The sequence below is a fragment of the Condylura cristata genome, unplaced genomic scaffold (assembly GCF_000260355.1).
Source record: "Condylura cristata isolate star-nosed mole 26May11 unplaced genomic scaffold, ConCri1.0 scaffold00011, whole genome shotgun sequence".
In the NCBI taxonomy this organism is placed as follows: domain Eukaryota; kingdom Metazoa; phylum Chordata; class Mammalia; order Eulipotyphla; family Talpidae; genus Condylura; species Condylura cristata.
Window position 1 is genome coordinate 55,764,631 of NW_004567112.1, and position 18,187 is coordinate 55,782,817.

Sequence of the window (18,187 nt, forward strand, 5' to 3'; positions counted from 1 at the left end):
TCGTGATATTTTAATCTTTATAGTAAAACTTCAAATTCAGAAACTGATGTTTCATTAGGAAGTTAAAGAGAAGTTTACACATTTTATGATACATAATTTTATTTACAAACTGAAATTTTTAGTCACCTTGATTACAAAAGCAAATTAACATGGTATGGTTTAATACCTTTCGTAAATAAAGTTTACAAATTTTAATAACGACAGATTGCTACTTAATACTCAATGATATTTAATACATAGTAACTTCTGCATATATGCATATGGAAGTTCTGTCTGATAGGGCTAGTAAGTATGAGTACTTTTATAACTCAGGAATAGACAAATAGATTATTACTCAAGAATTAATTTCCCATCACTGGGTTAGTCAATTAGACCTGAAGTTCTCATCCTGCCAAGAACAACCTAGCTGTAGTAACTCACACTTACAGAATAGACATTTTTAATAATTTGAGAGATTTTTATTCTTTTTTTTCCTGCATTTAACAAGACTATCATTAAGCACATCTGAAAACCAAAAGTTTACCACAACGATATATTTGTAAATTATCACAGTGTATTCTGAAAAAATGGCCCACACTAAAGCTACATTTAATACATCTCTAGTAACTGTTTCTCCAGCTCTCTCTCTCTCTGTATACACATGATGTGTGCGCACAACACACTTCATGAGTCTCCCACACATACGACCCAAGCCTTCTTGGCCACACAAAATACTGTCATTTTACGGCTTTTGTGAAATGCCTGCAAAATACAGCATTTTAAAGAGACTACTTTCACAGTGCTTTAAGTCTTAAGACCAGGCAGTTTGGTAACCAGACCTCTGCTGCAAAGTTGTAACAGACGGAAGAGCGCCAGGACTTCCCAAAAACCACTCCCACGTGATGGGAGGAGGGCCGAGTATGTGTGACCACAAACGAGCGGTGAAGAATGACAAGAAACTATGAGTCATAGTCAGAATCTAAGAAACAGAAATGTCTAGCAGCATTAAGTTACAAACACAAGAGGAGTTGATACATGTACCTTTTCACATAAGCTCTATAAGAGCCAAACCACACTTTTCCACATTAGAATTGTAATCAGAGGTGTAGCAATTCTTGGTCATATTCAGTGCGACTTTTAACATAACTAACTGAACTGTTCCTTCAAAAGGAGCACAGGCCCCACCCTATTCTAATATGTGGAATGAGTCACCGCTTTTCTGGCCCTGGACGTGGGGTGCACAGAGGGCTGCTGGAGTTGAGAGTCGTAGCCAGGTCTCTGCTGTCTGCAGTCTCTGCACTGGAGGTCACGCTCCTGGAACACCCCTATGCTTCATACTTTTTTCCTCACTGGAGCAGTGATCTCTCAGTGATAGGGACAAATGTGTCTTGTGAACCCACTCCCTCCACATCACCCTTCTACATAGCAAATATGGCATCAGATCTCTCCATTGTGCTAAATCTAAGAATCATCTTAATCATGATGAAAATCAAATGTCTTGCTAAGAAAAGGCTACATGATTTTACAAAACTGGTTTTCAGATGCTGAGCCAAGGCCTGTCTGGAGGCTGCCCCTTCCCCTCCACCTTGGTAGAGCTATGACACTGCTACAAGGTCTTGCCCAGCTCTCAGGCTCTCAATTTGAACAAGAACAGGTCAATTTGGCCTTTATTTTTCCTGCTGCCTTTGCGAGTGCGTGTGTGCATGTGTGTGTGCTTTGTGTTTAAATCTTGTTGCCTTCTCTGGTGGGGACCAGAGAAATCAAACAGTTCAGGTAGTTAGTGAGGGACCCACACGTGTGAGCAGAGTGACTGGTGGTCACGGATGAATCCAGACCACCCTGGCGCCGCCGAGGGCCGTAGAGAAGGGAAGACCTAAACACTGAACTCAGGACTCTCATCCAGTGCGCTATCTCTGCTAGGAGGGAAAATCGCCAGCCAGTGTGAAGTGCAGGTTTCTTCCCTTGTGAGTCCATTACCTTGCACAAAGAAATGTTAGCTATCAAATGCGTCCATTAATTGTGCCGCTGAGGGTGAAACCATCCAGTTAGCATATACACTATCATTTGCATATCGTGGACACCCAGTGTTAGTGCCATCGGCTCTCGTGAGTGGTACAGGACTCTCTTCAGGCCAGTTCGGGTCTGACATGCCTAAAAATGAAAACAGATCATTTGTTCTGCACTGAAGAACCAACACTTCATGTGCAGACAGTAAGGCCTTGGCAAAACTCCCTTTGAGGATCAAACCAAACTTCCGATTGTTGTGCCAATTGCATAAATGGTTTCGTGCTTCAGGTTTCCAGACACTGTACTACCAAGGGGTAATGCCACATGCTCTTTTGGTAATGGTGACTTAACAGAAATGACCAATTTGACTGAGTTTCACAGTTTCAAACCTGATACATGCATCTGTTGGTCCGTTTAACTCTTTCTAAGGCAGCATCTCATATCCGCCATTGCTGTACAAATGGCTACTGCAGTGGTAAGCTCCTAGAAAAGGTTCTCTAACGTAAAGAAGCCTACTCGACTCGTCTTCCATCCAAGTCTAACAGAGAGGAGCGAATCTTCCATGTCAAGGGCACACGCAGGTGAGCCCCACAGCGTCGACCGACCGGGCAAATGGCGTACAGCACTAGACCCGAAGCCAGCAAGTAATAGTAACTCAGGAGGCATGCAAAAGGAACAATGTTGGCTGGAAAAGTGCTTGCAACTCCAAGATTTTCAAACAATCAATGAAGTTAGGAAACAGGAAAAAATTTCAAGTATTTAATCGAAGACAAAAGAAGGAGTTTTGGCAAGAACCATATTTACTGTCCATTGCAAGACCACAGCACCACAGACTATGTTCTTTCAAAAAGCATTTGCTCCAGCTTTTACCACTGACTTTAAAAGTGACAAGTGTCACAACACCGTGTAATGCAAAGGATGTGAAAATAGCAGTCTGTGTGTGTGTTCCCCCGACAGGGGACACGAGGCTATGGCCAAGGTCAGGCTGCACGCTCCTTCCCAGTACCAGCACCCCCTCCAACTCCCCCCGCCCCCAGCTCCCATGAGCCACCCATTGGTCCAGACAGGATCTGGGGGTGCTGCTGTCTGGGCTCTCAATGCAGGCAGGGTGGTGCTGGCTCCTCCTTTCTAAATTTGGTACCTCCCCTGATTGAGCAAATTTATCCCAGTGGTTAAATTCAAAGTTCAATGACTTGATAACCACCCCATAAGCACTCATTCATCACTGACTCAATTTCCCCTGAGAGTTCTGCCCTGCTCTCTTTCTTCTCTGTCACCTTAAATTGCTGGGCAGCATAATAGTTGCACTTATTTTCACATCCTTTAAAAAAAAAAAAAAACAAAAACAAAAAAACATAGTTGCAAAAAATGCCTGAATGTAAACTGATGCAAAGTCAGACATTTACAAATAAAAAGGTTCAGGGCGGGCTTTGGCTTCATTCAGACCAGAAACACTCTTAGAAAGCATTACAGAGAGTAAGGATAGTGTAGAGAGGAACGATGTTGCTAGAATCTAGTAAATGCATGTGAAATTCTACCATAGAGTTTGTTTTCAATCCACGTGGAGGGGAGGGTTCGAGGGAGGGGAGCATTATTACAGTCCACCAGGGGTGTCTCCTCCTCTGAGAGGCCGTCATCATAAAGCAGGGAGTCAGATGGGGTGGACGCAGCCAGGTCCAAGTAGTCCTGGAAGACAGAGATGGCCGGTCACCCCAGCCTGGGCCACAAGCGGACATGTCCAGGGATCTCTATTTCTTCCCTACCACTGCTGAGGGCATTAGCCCTGACCTAGCTCTAAGTGCACCAGCCCACTGGCCTCCTTGGGCTTCCCTCTCACACCACCCCACCGAGAACCAGCACTGCTATCCCCTAACTCCTGCCTGGCCTTGCTCATGGTCCTCATCACAGCCCCCTCTAAGAGTCGCCTTGTTGGGTCTCTACACTTGTCCCGTATCTGTAGCACTGGGGAACCAGCCTACTATGAAACCTGAGCTCTCTGCAGCACCTTTATTTGAGGAAGCCAAGATATATCTCCCCCCATGCTGGATGCTTCAGCTTCCCTTCAGGGTGCCCTTCTATCCAGAATATCACATCAGGACTCAGAAATTGGAAGTCACGGATGCGGGTTTTGCACAGGATACTACCATTGGCTTCAGCTCCAAGCGTTGACAGTCTTGAATGCCGGCTACTTATGCTGCCCTGCTTAACTGGATGAAGAACCTCAAGAAGGCCAGTTCTCTGGGCGTCAGCTCTTTTGTTTAAGACAAGCCTTCATTCACAGGAATCAGAGGCTTTGCCTAAGCCCCTTGCTAACGTTAGGCTTTATTTCAAGTGGCCTAGGCCAAACATCTTATTTTTTGTGCTTGAAGAAATGGCAACCTTTAGTAAATGTGTCAATGTCAGGGATGAAACCAGTCTGTGCCTGGTCTGTTTTGTTTATTTATATCCCCAGCATTTGTGACAGAACATGGTGTGTAGCAACTGCTCAATAAATATTTGTTGAAACTTGGTTGGCTTTCTCATTTGTTCATAGAGTTGGAAACAGGAAGCCAAGGCTGAAGCTAGCCTTGCAGATGTTTTGTTTGGCCCCCTCCCACATTTTTGGAAATTTAAATACGTTCCTAACATTAAAAACTGGGAAACTTGACAGAAGTGGCCCTTCGAGTTCAGAAGACCAGCCATGCAAACGCTTATATTCCTGTTATATGAGGCTACAGTTGAGTAGTTCTTCAGAGAAGACTGCCTGCTCTGCTTCCATTTGCCACAGTCACCACCTCTCCCTAGTCACCTCCCACCCCCCTGCCTGGCCCCTCAACACATAGGTGCCCACTGCAACTCTACTTTCTTACGTTCTATTACTGAAACTAATTTAGCTTTGGAGATTTTTCTTCTCATACTTGTTTGTGGAGAACTCTTCCTAAGTATCAAGCTAAGAATCATGGTTTCTTCAAGCTTTGAAAAGAAGCCCAAGGGCCCTTACGCCCGAAGGGTTAGTTGCTGCTGCCTTCAGAGGCCAGCATGTTCATCTTCCTCTGCACAGCCTTGCTTGGACCCTCCCTCCCCTGGGGACTTCACAGACCTGGGGTGAGGCTGAGTCCCACCGTTGCCAAGACTGGCCCCAGCAAGTGGCTGCAGGTACTTACTCTGCTCTTAACCATCATCTTCTCCAGGTCTTTGCTGATATCGGCAAACACTGGCCTCTTGTCTGGTTCCTGCTTCCAACACTGCAGCATCAGACCGTACCTGGTGGGAAACAGACAAGTGCTCATGACGCAGGAGGGACTACCCAATCACACTGCCACCCTGGCATGTGCCTTGTTCTGCCCCAAGCCTCAAAGCTGTTTCTATGTTGCTGACACCCTTTTCTAAGCTGGGCCAGGGTCTGAGGGGTCACGTGAGGCCCAGGGCAGCTGGCGTGACGATCCAGCTGGTAAACTTCTCTTCTGCTGAGAGAAATTTATTTTCATCTCCCTTTCATAGCCAGTGATGAAGAGCTGATGGGCTGCTGTGCCCATGAAAGTAGCTGAGGAGGAAACGTCGGTCCTTGAAATTCTTATAAAAGATGAACTGAGTGTGGAAACAGACAAAAACTTTTGCTAGTTGCATCCCTGACTTGCACCTTCCTCACCTCCCGGTGCCCTGGCACAGCTGCAGGGCCTCCCGAGCTGCCATGTGGGTGTGTGCTTGGCCAGCTGGCTGCCAGTTCAGGCCACCCACGGAGGTGGCGCCAACTCAGCCTTGCACTCCCCCTCCGGCCCAGCCCTCAGGCAGAGGCAGGCGCACTGCAGACTTTGTGGGATGAACTGGCCCGCATGTCCCTGCCTGTGAACGCTGTTCTCAACCTGTCCCCCAGAATCAGCTGATATTTTGTCTCTCTGGGACAAAAGCCCAGGTTCCCCTTGCCTGGATCAGCACCTTCATTTGGGAAATCCCTAATATGTATACCTTTTGGGTAATTCTGAATTACTTGCCCAAATGCCCTGCGGGGATGGGTCTCTGGCCGTGGGCTCCAGCTGCTCTGCAGTCTGAAGCCTTTCATTCTTCTCACTACATTTCTCTGGCCTGCTCCGCCTTATCCCTGCAAGTCTCCCAGGAAAGCCATTCAGTTCCAGCAGAACTGGGACTCTAACACCTGCCATCACGCCCAAGGGTGGTGGTCAGGCTTCTGCCCTGTCACGCTCTGCCCTTTCGCTACCTGCTGCCCAGCACACCGCCGGCTGCCCCTGTGGTTACTCTGAGCAGGGAGGGAATGAGCACACATCTCCTTCCCTGGAGACCCAGTGTGTGCCCAAGGGAGGCCGGGACAGTGCAGAGTCCGCTCACATCTCCTCGCTGCAGTTGTCAGGACGCTCCATCCGGTAGCCTGTCTTCAGAAGGTTGAAGAGCCGCTCCGGAGGAATCCCAGGATAGGGGTTGCCACCCAGGGTCACAATCTCCCACAATAGGACACCGAAGGACCACCTGTACGGTGCAAGACCACCAATGAATGACTGGGCCTGGGGTGCCCCCAGCACAGCCCAGATATACATCCCAGCAGCTGTTGACCCACCAATGCCCCGAGCAGATGCTCAACTGCAGATGGATCAGAATGGCGGTGGGGACTAGCAGCCTGCTGACCCTGATCCCACCCCATGATGCCAAAGCCCGAGCTCAGACCCCACACCCACAAGGGTGAGTGGCTGCCCCTGCGGGGATGTGTCAAAGCATCCAAGAGGGCACAGAGCAGCTAAGGAAGCACAGCAAAATGCAAGGAGGGATTGGGGTTCCCTGAACAACTCCTTCAGCTCTCTCCTGTGTGCTGGGGGATGTTCTAAGAGCTTAGAAGAAAATAAAATTACTGCTATACAAAAATATTTAACTGTCAGGGAAAAAATACTATGAAGTGGTTATAAAAAATCAGATTATAAAACACCATTACCACACAGTTCCCCCTGCAGGAATGAAAGGTACATACCTGCACACCACAGAAAACACTAGAAGGTGAAGTCTGTGGGGGTCAGCAGGAGTTACTAAGGGGTGTTGGGACCCAAGTGATTTTTAGTGTCTACAATATGTTTTTCTCTGCAATTGTTCTACAGTGAACTTTGGTAATCAGAAAACAGTTGTTTCAAACTGTTTCAGACCGCCTTTCCACAGCCCACATTATTCAAGAAGGTATGTCGGTTGATGGCAGAACCCAAAGAAACAAGTTGGCTGTGTTTTGAAAGCTATCAAGTCTTAAAATAATTTGACAACCAAGTTTTGGTTCCCATTTCTGAACACTCAAGTGGAACCCTGACTGTGGGCGGGGACCAGTTCCAGGGCACCTGTCTGAGCCTGATCCCCTAAGAAGGGCCCTGTCTGACTGGGTCTGTGCTCACTAAGATGCTTGGAGAGGCCGGGGGAGGGGCCAGATGGGGAAGCCACAGAAGAGAAAGTGAGCCAAGGAGGGGAGGGGTGGTGACCTCCCACACTGTTCTCATGCATTCCGTGGGGCTTTCAGAGCCACTGCTGGACCCTGCCCCTTGGATGACTTCCAGAAGCCCCCTTGGTTTGGGTACCATTGAGGACGGTTGGCATGGCCCAAGGCAGTGAGGGCCAGCACTATGCCCCAGCCACACTGCCTAGACAGGTGGCATGGTCCCTGCCAGTATAAATGTCCCAATGTAACTATCTCAGAGATGATGACATGCACACTTACACGTCACTTTGGGTGGTGTAGATATGATCGAAAAGGGACTCAATTGCCATCCATTTGACTGGGATCCGACCCTAAAGAAGTAAAAGAGAGGTAATAACATCGCTCTGACATCCTAGGTACCACAGCCGGTGGTGGAGGGTGGGGCCGTATAGGAGGCGCAGATGCTGACTGAGAATGCCTAGAGCGCACCAGGGTAGAGAGCAGCCTCACGGGACTGGTCCCCGTCCTCCTCTCCCAGGCTGGGCTGAGATGCCCAACGGGGTCAGAACAGAGTCAGCTGCTCTGCCCAGAGCCACGCGGGATGTGCCTGTGGCACACCACATTCTTGCTGAGAAGAAATGTGAGGAATGGAGACCCAGGCCAACTGAGGTTCTCCTAGGCCGATCCAGGGCTATGTGGCACCAGGGGCGGTACCACCCAATGTGTGGTCCATAGGTACTGTCCAGCAAGGCCGCTCATTATTTCTGAAGGGGAACAGGCTTGGGGAAACCACCTTTTACCATTTCCATCTTTTGGCCTTCTGTCACAAACTAAAGGCTCTCCTGAGGAACCTCAGGGAAGAAATCTGTGTGTGGCATGGGTTTTGCCCTCTTATTTCATCCCCTGACCCCTCGGCATCCCCAGAAAGACTGTCCTCCATGATCAAGGCACTGGCTAGACCTAGTGAATGCTGTCCAGGACAATTTTTGCCATTGTTTTTCAAGAGGTGAACTCAAAGCACAAACTGGTCTTAAAAATGCTTGCACTAGATTTTGAAATTCCTTTTTCTTAACAGAGTTCTTTCGGGCTTATGTTGTTAATGAAGCATGAAGGTTTCTGGGGTGCATGTTGGTAACACACTGCCAGAGTCCCACTCTCCCAGGGTGTCTGTGTTTGGATGCCCGTGTTGCTCTAGTCTAACACAGGACACAGGGCTTTGTTCGAGGTCAGTGTATCAACAGGAAGCTCTGTCCACACCCGGCTCGTGGGGTGGGGAGCAGCCTCCTCCAACCCCCCTTCAGTAGTTCTGTGATGTGTAGTCAAAGCAGAAGCCCCTGAAGAAATGAAACACCCTCCTCAGGGCTCCTTCTGACCCCTCCGAGCAAGGCTGAAGTGGGGGAGTGGTGTTTCATGTTTTTCTCTTCTGGGCAGCATCTATTCTGAAAGTGGGAGTAGCTGTGACTTTCCATTGTCTTGTCAGGCTGCAGGAGCAGGGCTGAGGGGCCAACAGAACTAAAGGGATGAGATAAATGCCAGAGAATACAACTTCCCAGAAGAGTTCTCAACCATCTCATTTAGAGACTTGAAGAATGTTCCAATGAACTCGCCAAGGGTTCCCTGTGCACCTTCCAAACTCATCCAGCAGGCCCCATCCCAGGGAGTCACACCTGAAAAGCAGTCCATTCCTTTCTGGAAAGAATGACTGCCACGCTTGGGTTTATGTCTCCAAATAACTAGAATTACACAGAAAGGAAACAGTTTTTTTCAGTCTGCAAGAACAAGCGTGAACTGTTATTTCCGTTGTTTCTGGGCCTTCAGAAGTGAGAGGCTAGAAAAGCAAGATAAGTTTCAGGGCCCCAGTCCTTCAGGGAGCAGCCCTCAAATTCCAGGTGTGGCACTCAGGAAAAAAGATGATGGAGGGGTAAGGGTGAGTCTGAATCGGGGTGTCTGGGGACCCTGGCACAGGGAAGCCTTCGGGAATGAGAACTAGATTACATTCCAAAAACCTGCTTTATCTGGGGCCCTCCCTGGTGGTGCAGGGGGTTAAATGCACCATTAAGAAGCTAAAACCCACTTCAACGTGGGTTTGATTCCCAGCCAGGGAGTGGCGACCCACATGGCGTGGCAGACCTCTCCTGGCCCCACCCGCTGCTCCCCTCAGCAGTGTACTTGTCAATCAGCCTGTTCTGCTCCCCGCTCTGTCTCTGGCGAATCCTCTCACCACCCCTGCACCTCTGGCCTGCACCCCAGTTCTGTATGCAAATAAATTATAAAAAAACCCCAAAACCTGCTTTATCCTCCCCACATGTCCCAAAGGTGCTGCCCCCCAGTGCAGGAGCACCTGGCCAGCACTCCCTGGGTCCAGTACCTTGCTCCTCTTCACATAGGAGTCCTCTTCATAAACGTCTCGGGAGAGGCCAAAATCTGAAATCTTCATTTTCCGCCCTTCAGCTACTAGGACGTTTCTGGCTGCCAAGTCCCGATGGACGAGCTACAAGGAAGACAGCGAGGGAAGCCCTGAAACCCGGGTCCCGCTGAAGGCTGTTGGGGGCGGGGGTGCAGCTGGGCAGGGGCGGCACACACCTTCATCTCGGCCAGGTACTGCATCCCCCGAGAGATCTGCCAGGCGAAGGAGATGAGGTCGCCCATTGTCAGGGCCCGCTCATCTGGGTTGTCCAAGTAGCTGGAGTTGCGGCTGCCCCGGCTGCCCACGTAGCCGGGCCCTGCCTTGCGGCTTTCTCGAAGGAAGCCCCTCAGGGAACCATACTTGGCGTACTCCACAATGAGGAGGAGCGGCCCTGGGGGCAGAGAGGGGGCTATGGGCTGGCTGCCTGCAGGCTAGGAAGTCAGGCCAGCACTGGGCAATGTGTAGGGGATCGGGAGGCTGTGGGCATCCCCGTGTAGGCTTTATACCCCAGAAGCAAGGTACAAGGGACAGACAGAGCCCTGCTTGGGTCACTTAGCGCCTTTGTGGAAGCCCTAGTGGCAGCTGGCTCCCTGAGTCATTGTGTATGGCTCCTTTCTGGCGTGTCCAAGATAGGCAGCCAGTGCGCTCAGCCCTGGCCTGGAGGCTGCCCCCTGCTGCCGGAATGGCGTGTCTTTCCAGGTCCTTGGTACTGCTAGAGGGTCTGGTCCTGCACAAGGCTGCCAGCTTTCTGCAGCTGCTGCCTGTCCCGAGTTTTACTGACCAGTGTTCCTGTCACCATGGCTCTGTCCCTGTTTCGAACCTCAATATACACATGCACACATACATGCACAGTGAACCCCAAGAAGCACACTGGGTTTGGAAGCCCAACAGATCAGTCTCGTCGCCTGTGTCCTCACGTGAGGGGTGGTGACAATGCCTTTGCCATGCAGGGCTGGGATTGGGTCTCCTGGAGGTCATGGCACACATACCCCCACCGGGTGCAGTCCATTTCTGGAGCTCCCTGCCCCGGAGGCTCTGTCTGGAGTGGGGTGCTGACAACTGAAATTCAGAGCCCTCTGAGCAGCCTGGCAGGCCCAGAGAATGTTGCTCAGGAGCCAGAAGCCTCATACAAGCACTCCTGTAGGAGGCCCTCTCGCCCTTATCCCCCAGCAGGATGCAAGGGCCAGAGCTTCTGAAGGATGGAGGGTGTGGTGAGGAAAGGTGACAGAGGACGGAACAAAATAGTCAAGGCTGCCCCACGGCTACCTGTCTTGTGGCAGGCTTACCGTCCTGGCTACAGGCTCCATACAGCTTGATGACTTGTGGATGGTTGACCTGCTTCAGCAGGTTGAACTCTGACAGTAGGTCCCGCAGCTCGCTTGGGGAGGCATTCTCTGCAACGCAGGTAAACAGCAGGCTGTAAAATGATCCCTCAGGAAGGGGCGATGATATCACCTGACCCACACCTGACCTGCAGAGATTTGTTAACCGCCTTCGCAGACAGTCCCAGCCCAAGTTCAGACAGAGTGTGCAAGGACCTGGCTGCTCTGAGCTTCTCGCAGCTCATGGAATGCTCAACAGCATCCTTATTGCCTCCAAGCAATAAGAACCCTCAAGAAGAAACTTCCCCATAAGCAGGGTCACCATGGAAAGCCTCCCCAACACTGGGCTGTGTGTATAAGTGACATTACTTTTCTGCAATCACCGTCATACAAAGACATTGGTACAAAGAGACTCACCTAACCCCTTCGTTAGTTCTTCTAGAAAGGCAAAGGGACACGGTGATATCCCTAAACACACAATGACCACATTCTCAGCAGTGGGGGGTAAAGTCCTGGGAAAGGGCGAAGACAGTGAGACAGCACAGAAGTGGCCTCTTGCCACGCTGAGCACATGTATCCCGTGGGCAGGCAGCCCTGTGGCTCTTGCCCAGCTGTTGCCACGCTACGCCTCTAGCTGCAGATTTGTCTAGAAGTGAGAGGGCAGCTGAGGAAGGGTGCCAAGTCTGCTTGATGGCTGACCCCAACATGGGAGGCTGGCAGCTGGTCTCACTTTGCTCCTTAACTCCTGGGGTCTCCCTAGTGTGGGAAGACCCATAATACCCTGGCAGTGTGGTCCACCTGCCACATTCAAATGTGTGTGTAGCAGCAACTGGGGCCTAACTCCCGGCTGTTGGGGGCTTCGTCCACATGGGCCAGGGTGTGGCCACGGTAGATGTTGTCCACCCAGAAACACTCAGTGTGTGCCACTCAGAGACAAACATGTGGCATGACTGGTCATGGGAGGGGCAGGTCTCCTGGAGGCGGCCAGAGATAGGGCAAGCCAGGGTGGCAGGGGCCAGGGGCCAGTCCTTACAGAACTCTACAGATAATGGGCCGAGAGAAATGAATGGGACAGACTACTGCAAGAAGAGTGATCGATGGACGCCAAAAAGGGCTCATGATGCTTTAAAACTCCACATTACGTTTCACCCAGCATTGGGGCAGAAGTAGCACCAATCTAGCACCTTCCAAGGGAGTAAAAAGTCTTCACCCTGTTGCTCTGGTCACCACCCCCACCAGCAACCTGGCAGGGCGGCTTCATCCCTGGTCATCCCTGGTCTCACAGAGGCACCTGTTTGCATTGCCTGGACAGGTACCTTTCAGCATCTTCACGGCCACAGTCGTGTACCCAGCTTTGCCTTTCAGCCGGAAGGCTGTTGCCTGGACCACTTTTCCAAATTCACCTTCTCCCAGAGTTTTTCCAAGTATCAAATTCTTCCGAGGGAATTCCCACTTTGGATCCTCCTATGGTGGGGGTGAAGGAAGGGAGAGGAGAGAAAGACACTGAGGATGGGCCCTCCCGCCCTCCCTGGTGGTGCAAAGGGTTAAAGCATAGCACTATGAAGCTATTGCAGCCACTGCAGCATGAGTTCAATCCCTGACCAGGGAGGTGACCACATGGCTCAGCAGAGCTCTCCTGGCGCATCCGCTGCTCCCCTCAGCAGTGTACTTTGTCAGTCTTCCTGTTCTGCTCCCCACTCTGTCTCTAGTGAATCCTCTCACCCCACCACCTCTGGCCTTTACCCCAGTTCTGTATGTATATACAAAAAAAAATCTTAAAAAAAAAAAAAAGACACTGAGGTAAAGACAAAAACCCAAAAAGGAGTTCCTGCAGGGGGAAACTAGTGTGCAGAGAGTTGACCATCACTGAACCCGCTGGTGCTGGTTCCCCACTCACTGAAGGCTGAACCCCAGAGACAGATCTTACCATGAAGTTATATGATGGGCTCCCCTCCAGAGTGAACCCCAGAGACAGATCTTATCATGAAGTTATATGATGGGCTCCCCTCCAGAGTGACACCACAGAACGGTCTGGAACCTTGCTGGTCCCAAGTCTACTGAATGCACCCTACGCCACTCTAAGGCTATGTTCTTGCTTACAATGAGGGGTTCAGGGCTACTAACAACCACAGGTAGTGGGTGCATCCCTTCTTCCACGGGAGTCTGGCCCAAGCCTCTCAGTGCTATTGCCACTTTGGGCACCCAGTGTAAGGTACTGATTGGTCCACAGTCTGCGCCTTGGTCCGCCCTCTCTGTTGGTGTCCAGATACCCAAAAAGGACCAAATTGGCACCTCCCTGCCCAAGACCCCCAGCTTCTTGGAAAGGCACCACTATGCTCCTTGGGACCCCCCCACCCCGGGTTGTACAAGAGCCTACACCTCCCTCGTGCCCCACTGTTGCTCTGAACCTGCGTACGCGGCTCACCATGTTCCCCTCCTCCTTCCCACTGAAGTTTCGTTCACTCAGCAAGGCACTCTAGAAAGACTTCCCTGACTCCAGCCTGTCTTTGTACTTGAATTCCAATCAGGGATGTTGAAGCCTGTCGGGCCCCCCCTTTCTGTGTCAGCACTGTCATCCATTTCCCTACAGCCAAGCAAGGGCATGTCTGGGGTGCTGCTCCCTGATAGGCTCACCCACGCCAGAAATGATACCATTGGGGACCCACGCCCTGTGTTCTGAGATCTGTACGTGCACGCATGAATGTGCTCCCCATGTACGGAAGTGGCTTCCACTCAGCACTATGGCCAGGGACCCTTCCAGCCAGCTTCTGGGGTGTCCTGGTGCTGCAGGCCCCAGGAGGGCACATAGTCAGGGTCAGAGTTGACAACACTAGCGGGACACCCAGTATCCGCACTTCTACGCTGCAACGAATCACCACTGACTGCAGAGGCTGCACTCAGCACATGTGGATAGCACCGGAAAAGTCATTCTTTCTACTTTCTATCAGGAAAAACAGAGACCAGGACCTCCATGCTGGTCAGCGTGGCCCTAGGGCCCCAGCTGGGCTCTGTCTGCTCTGTGCTGGGGTGATACATGTCTATCTGGCCAGGCACTCACCAGCACCCCCTTCCTGTGTGCTTCAGAGCAAACCATCCAGGTTTCTGAAGGAATCAAATGGCTGGTCCCAGAGGCCTGTTGTGGAGATTTCTGGGGGTGCCTGCTGGCTGATGGGCATGCTCCATCAGCGGACAGGTCAGAGCCTTGTGGGCCTTGGCCACCACAACTGCCCCAGGGACCCCTCTACCACCCCAGCTAAGGCCCTGCCTGCTGCCATCTCCTGCTGGGTAGGGACAGCACTTCCCCACAGGGCTCCCACTTCTGCGCCTCCTTCTCCAGTCTTCCCTGCAGAGCAGAGACACAACATGAGCTCCTCTGGCCAACCCCCACTCCTAGAGGCCCCACTCTCAACAACTAAAGTCCATATCCTTCCTTAGTCTCCCCAAGGCCTTTGGGACCTTCGCGTAACAGTTCCCATCAAGTTGGGCTGCCAGCCCGCATGGGTCCTCATGGCCCAAATGTCATCATGCATCTAACCTACTTCGAGCCCCCACCCCGTGCTGGAAGGCAGAGAGGTGAAGGCGGGGGCCGTTGGAACATCCATAGCGTCTTCTCCGTGGACAGCACCTCAGCTGTCACGGGCTCTGGGTCACAGCAGGGAGCCTTGTGAGACCCTCCCTGCCCCCATCTCTCTGCTGTCCCCGTCACCTGTGGGGCCTTCAAAGGCGGCTGCCCGCCTCCCCGCCCCTGCAGCCCTCTGGAACCTTACCGGGATCTTGAAGGCGTCCACTGAGACCTGGTTCTCCATGGAGTCCAGCGAGGGTCGGCGGGCGCCAGAGGAGGAGTAGCTGACAGGGAAGGCCTGGGTGGGCCGGCGGAAGGTCATCTCAGCGGAGGCAATGGGTGGCTTGTGGGCGTTCTTATGGTAGCGGTGAATGCAGAAGGTGGACAGCAGGACGGACACGATGAAGGAGAAGAGGACGGCCGCCGCGATCACCGTGCGGCAGAGTTCATCACACAGCGGGTCTGCAGGCAAGGGTGGCCGTTGAGGGGCAGCACTCCATGAGGGCGCCCCTGAACACTACCAGCGGCCAGCAAACACCGTCTTCAGCCCACCATGCCCACAACAGTTGGGCTGTGGCCTCTGGGACCAACTGAGCAGCCTAGCAAGTGCCACTGGCACGAGAGAGTGGGAGTGACACACCCCACCAGCACTGACAGACACACTCGTGTACTTTTGCGCTTGGAGATGGTCATCGCCTCCAAGGGGCAAGAGGCACAGAGAGGCTGAGCAGACGCACAAGGTCACACAGCAGAAGCTGTGCACCCACTGAAACCAGAGACCCTGGAGGGCTGCCAGGAAGATTAAGCTTCTCCTATTCCCAACATCTTCTGTAATTTCTTTATATAAAATGGGTCCAGGAAAAAGTTGCTTAAGGCCTAGAGCCACACAGTAACAACTCCAAATCCCAGAAGCTGCCCTGTCTGCTTAGTGGGGTCTGTGTTGCCCGCCACACCTGTGGCTTCAGGAGGAGGATCAGGGGGTTCTGATTGGGAAGGAGGGGTCCCAGCTAGCTGGTGCTGTGAGCCCCGCAAAGGGACAGCTAAGCTGATGGTGAGGTGCTTGGTAAAGCACTGATTTTCTGGCCTAATTTTTTTTACACGATTTTGGTCCCGAGGGCACTCTGTAGTGGCCCTGACCCATCTCTCTGCCTGCACAGATGAGGGAATTGAGGCCCAGAGATAAGGGAAGGTGTGTGTGTGGGGGGTCTCCTGGGCTTCACTCATCTTCCTGCCATTGTCCCTCTTGCCCCCCTTGCTGGGCTTAGGGAGGTCTGGTATGTGGCCCCAGGGGCCAGCGTCCCCACCCACTCACCCTGGCTGTCTTCCGGTTCACAGAAGCACTTCTTATCCTTGGGGAAGCAGTTGCAGATGCCAAAGCCAGCTTTAATGCCACGCCGTTCCCCAGGCTCGTGCCCACCAATGATGTCGCCGCCCCCTGGAGACAGAAGCAGCCCATTTAGCCCCCTGGCAGGATCTGCAAGGCACGACCCCCCATGTGGGCACTGAGGGAGCAGCTTACTCAGGGCCAGGGAGCAGGGAGCTCAGAAATCTTGGTCACCTGGACAGCCGGTCTCTATGACTGTACTTCTGGCCACCGTGGGTGGAAAGAAGAGCCCCCAGGCCCCCAGAGGATCCACGTAGTTACTTTACAGAAGCAGGGAAGGGGCAGGTGCAAGTCAGAAAAGTGGGGGCAGGGCACTACACCTCCATGAGTTGGCAGAGTGACACTGGCAAGTATAGTCCGCCACCGGAACCCACAGGTATTTTTGTGGGGGAAGGGGCAGGTAGAATTGTTCATTTAAATGAAATGTTCAAACAAAGCTTAGTACGTAAACCCGGGAACTTGGCAGGTCTGGCTGAAGAGCAGGCGGGAGTCCAACATGCTTCCACTCACTCCCCCAGCTCCCCCCGGAGCCCTGGGCCACCTCAGGTTGAACAGGGGCGCTCTGGTGGGCTGCTTACGGAGGCAGTCCTGGGGGCAGATGTTGGCGTCTCTGCTCTCCACGGCATCACAGTGGCCATCGGGACAGGTCTTGATGCTGGGGGAGCAGGTAGAGAAGTTCCTGGTGATTCCTACGACACACAGAAGGCTGGTCACCCCCATGTGGGCGCACCCTCTGGGCAGACTGTGAGAGTTAGGGGGGCAGCACCCCAGGACTCCCAAGTTGATTCTGCTCCTCTATGGATCACCAACATGAGGCCTGAGCAGAGAAAAATGGCACCCAGCAGTGTTATCACAGAGGAGCCCGTGGGGAGTCCTTAGCGCACAGGGCAGCGGGCGGCGGGGCTGGAAGGGCCAGGCAGGGCCAGGGGTCAGCTGAGACTAAGACCACCACTAGTGGGAGCCTCACAGTGATGGGTGACACACCAATGCTGGCTACTGTTAACCCCCAAGCTGGCTCAGGTCCGGTCTGCCTCAGGCCACACCCTCGGGCCTGGCACCTTCCAGGAAGAACCCCTCTGTCCATGCACAGCCTGGCTCTCATCTGCACCCTGCACGCCTGCCCACGCTTTCCCTGTGTTAGGAACCATGACGGTGGGCAACGTGCTGAGGTGCCGACTCGGCGCAGGGAGAGTCACTATAGAGGCTGCAGCCTACAGGAATCCCATCTCCACTGGCCACTGTAACTGAGGTTAAATGGTAAAATTGCTTTCACACCCTAGGAAGCAAAACAAAAAGATTTTATCTAACTTGCTCTTTAAGGTTTCTACTCATTCACAGGTTAGTTTATTTACAGATGACCCCAGTCTGAGCAAGAAGTGACTAATCTAGAGCTGAACTCCAAGGCCAGCCAGAGGCCAGAAACTGCAAACACGGGGTGAGGGTGGGGCGCATGGTATGCAGAGACAAGGGTCCCACCATCAGAAATGCAAATCTTCAGAAATTCCTAAAAAAAAAGCCTCTTCATTCTTCTCCAAGCATGATGTGCCCTGGGACTAGCCAATCAGCTTTGCCCTAACTTGCTTTTCAGCCAATAAAATTCACTTCCCAGTCCCCAGTCCCCAAACCTATGTAATCTCATCCCCTTTCTTAACTAGAGAAGCAGATTTCGAGTGTATTAACTGTCTCCTTGTCAATCAACTCACAGTAAAGCCTCTTTCTTTTTCCAGACACTGTATCACGGTGTTGGCGTCTAAGCACAGAGTGGAGCAAGCCCGTTGCTTGGTAACGCCACCGTGGCTTGCCATCTTGAGGGCCTGGCTGTGCACAGAGCCTACCTTTGCCGTCTCCCTGTCTCCACTCGCACCTGCCCGTCAGAGAGCCCAGGCCACCACACTCCTCACACTCAGGCTTCCTCTTGCTGACGGCACAGGATGTGGGGCAGCCCGGCTCCTCGGCCACATCTGTGGGTGACAAAAAACAAATGCAAGCGATCAGTCTGGGCCCAGTGTCCAGAGAGCACCCCGCAACCGCGAGGAACACTGGCTGAGCTGTCCCCACGAGGCGAGGCTTGAGTGGGCAGGGGTGACTCAGTGCCAGGACGCAGGGCAGTGGTGAGGTGGGTGTCTGGGGAGGGGGGGGGGCAGCA

General features: G+C 52.3%; 1 protein-coding gene across 1 annotated transcript in view; it reads right to left on the minus strand.

Moving 5' to 3' along the window:
• Positions 1-464: 464 nt before the first annotated feature.
• RET (ret proto-oncogene) overlaps positions 465-18,187 on the minus strand; it is a 60,708-nt gene continuing 42,985 nt past the window's right edge. The window contains exons 14-20 of the mRNA XM_004680912.2: positions 9,950-10,164; positions 9,735-9,857; positions 7,667-7,737; positions 6,310-6,447; positions 5,130-5,229; positions 3,525-3,672; positions 465-2,130 (exon numbers count right to left, since the gene is read on the minus strand). Of these exons, the coding sequence (XP_004680969.2) occupies positions 1,973-2,130; positions 3,525-3,672; positions 5,130-5,229; positions 6,310-6,447; positions 7,667-7,737; positions 9,735-9,857; positions 9,950-10,164 (953 nt within the window). The 3' untranslated portion in view covers positions 465-1,972. The remainder of the gene's footprint in view (positions 2,131-3,524; positions 3,673-5,129; positions 5,230-6,309; positions 6,448-7,666; positions 7,738-9,734; positions 9,858-9,949; positions 10,165-18,187) is intronic.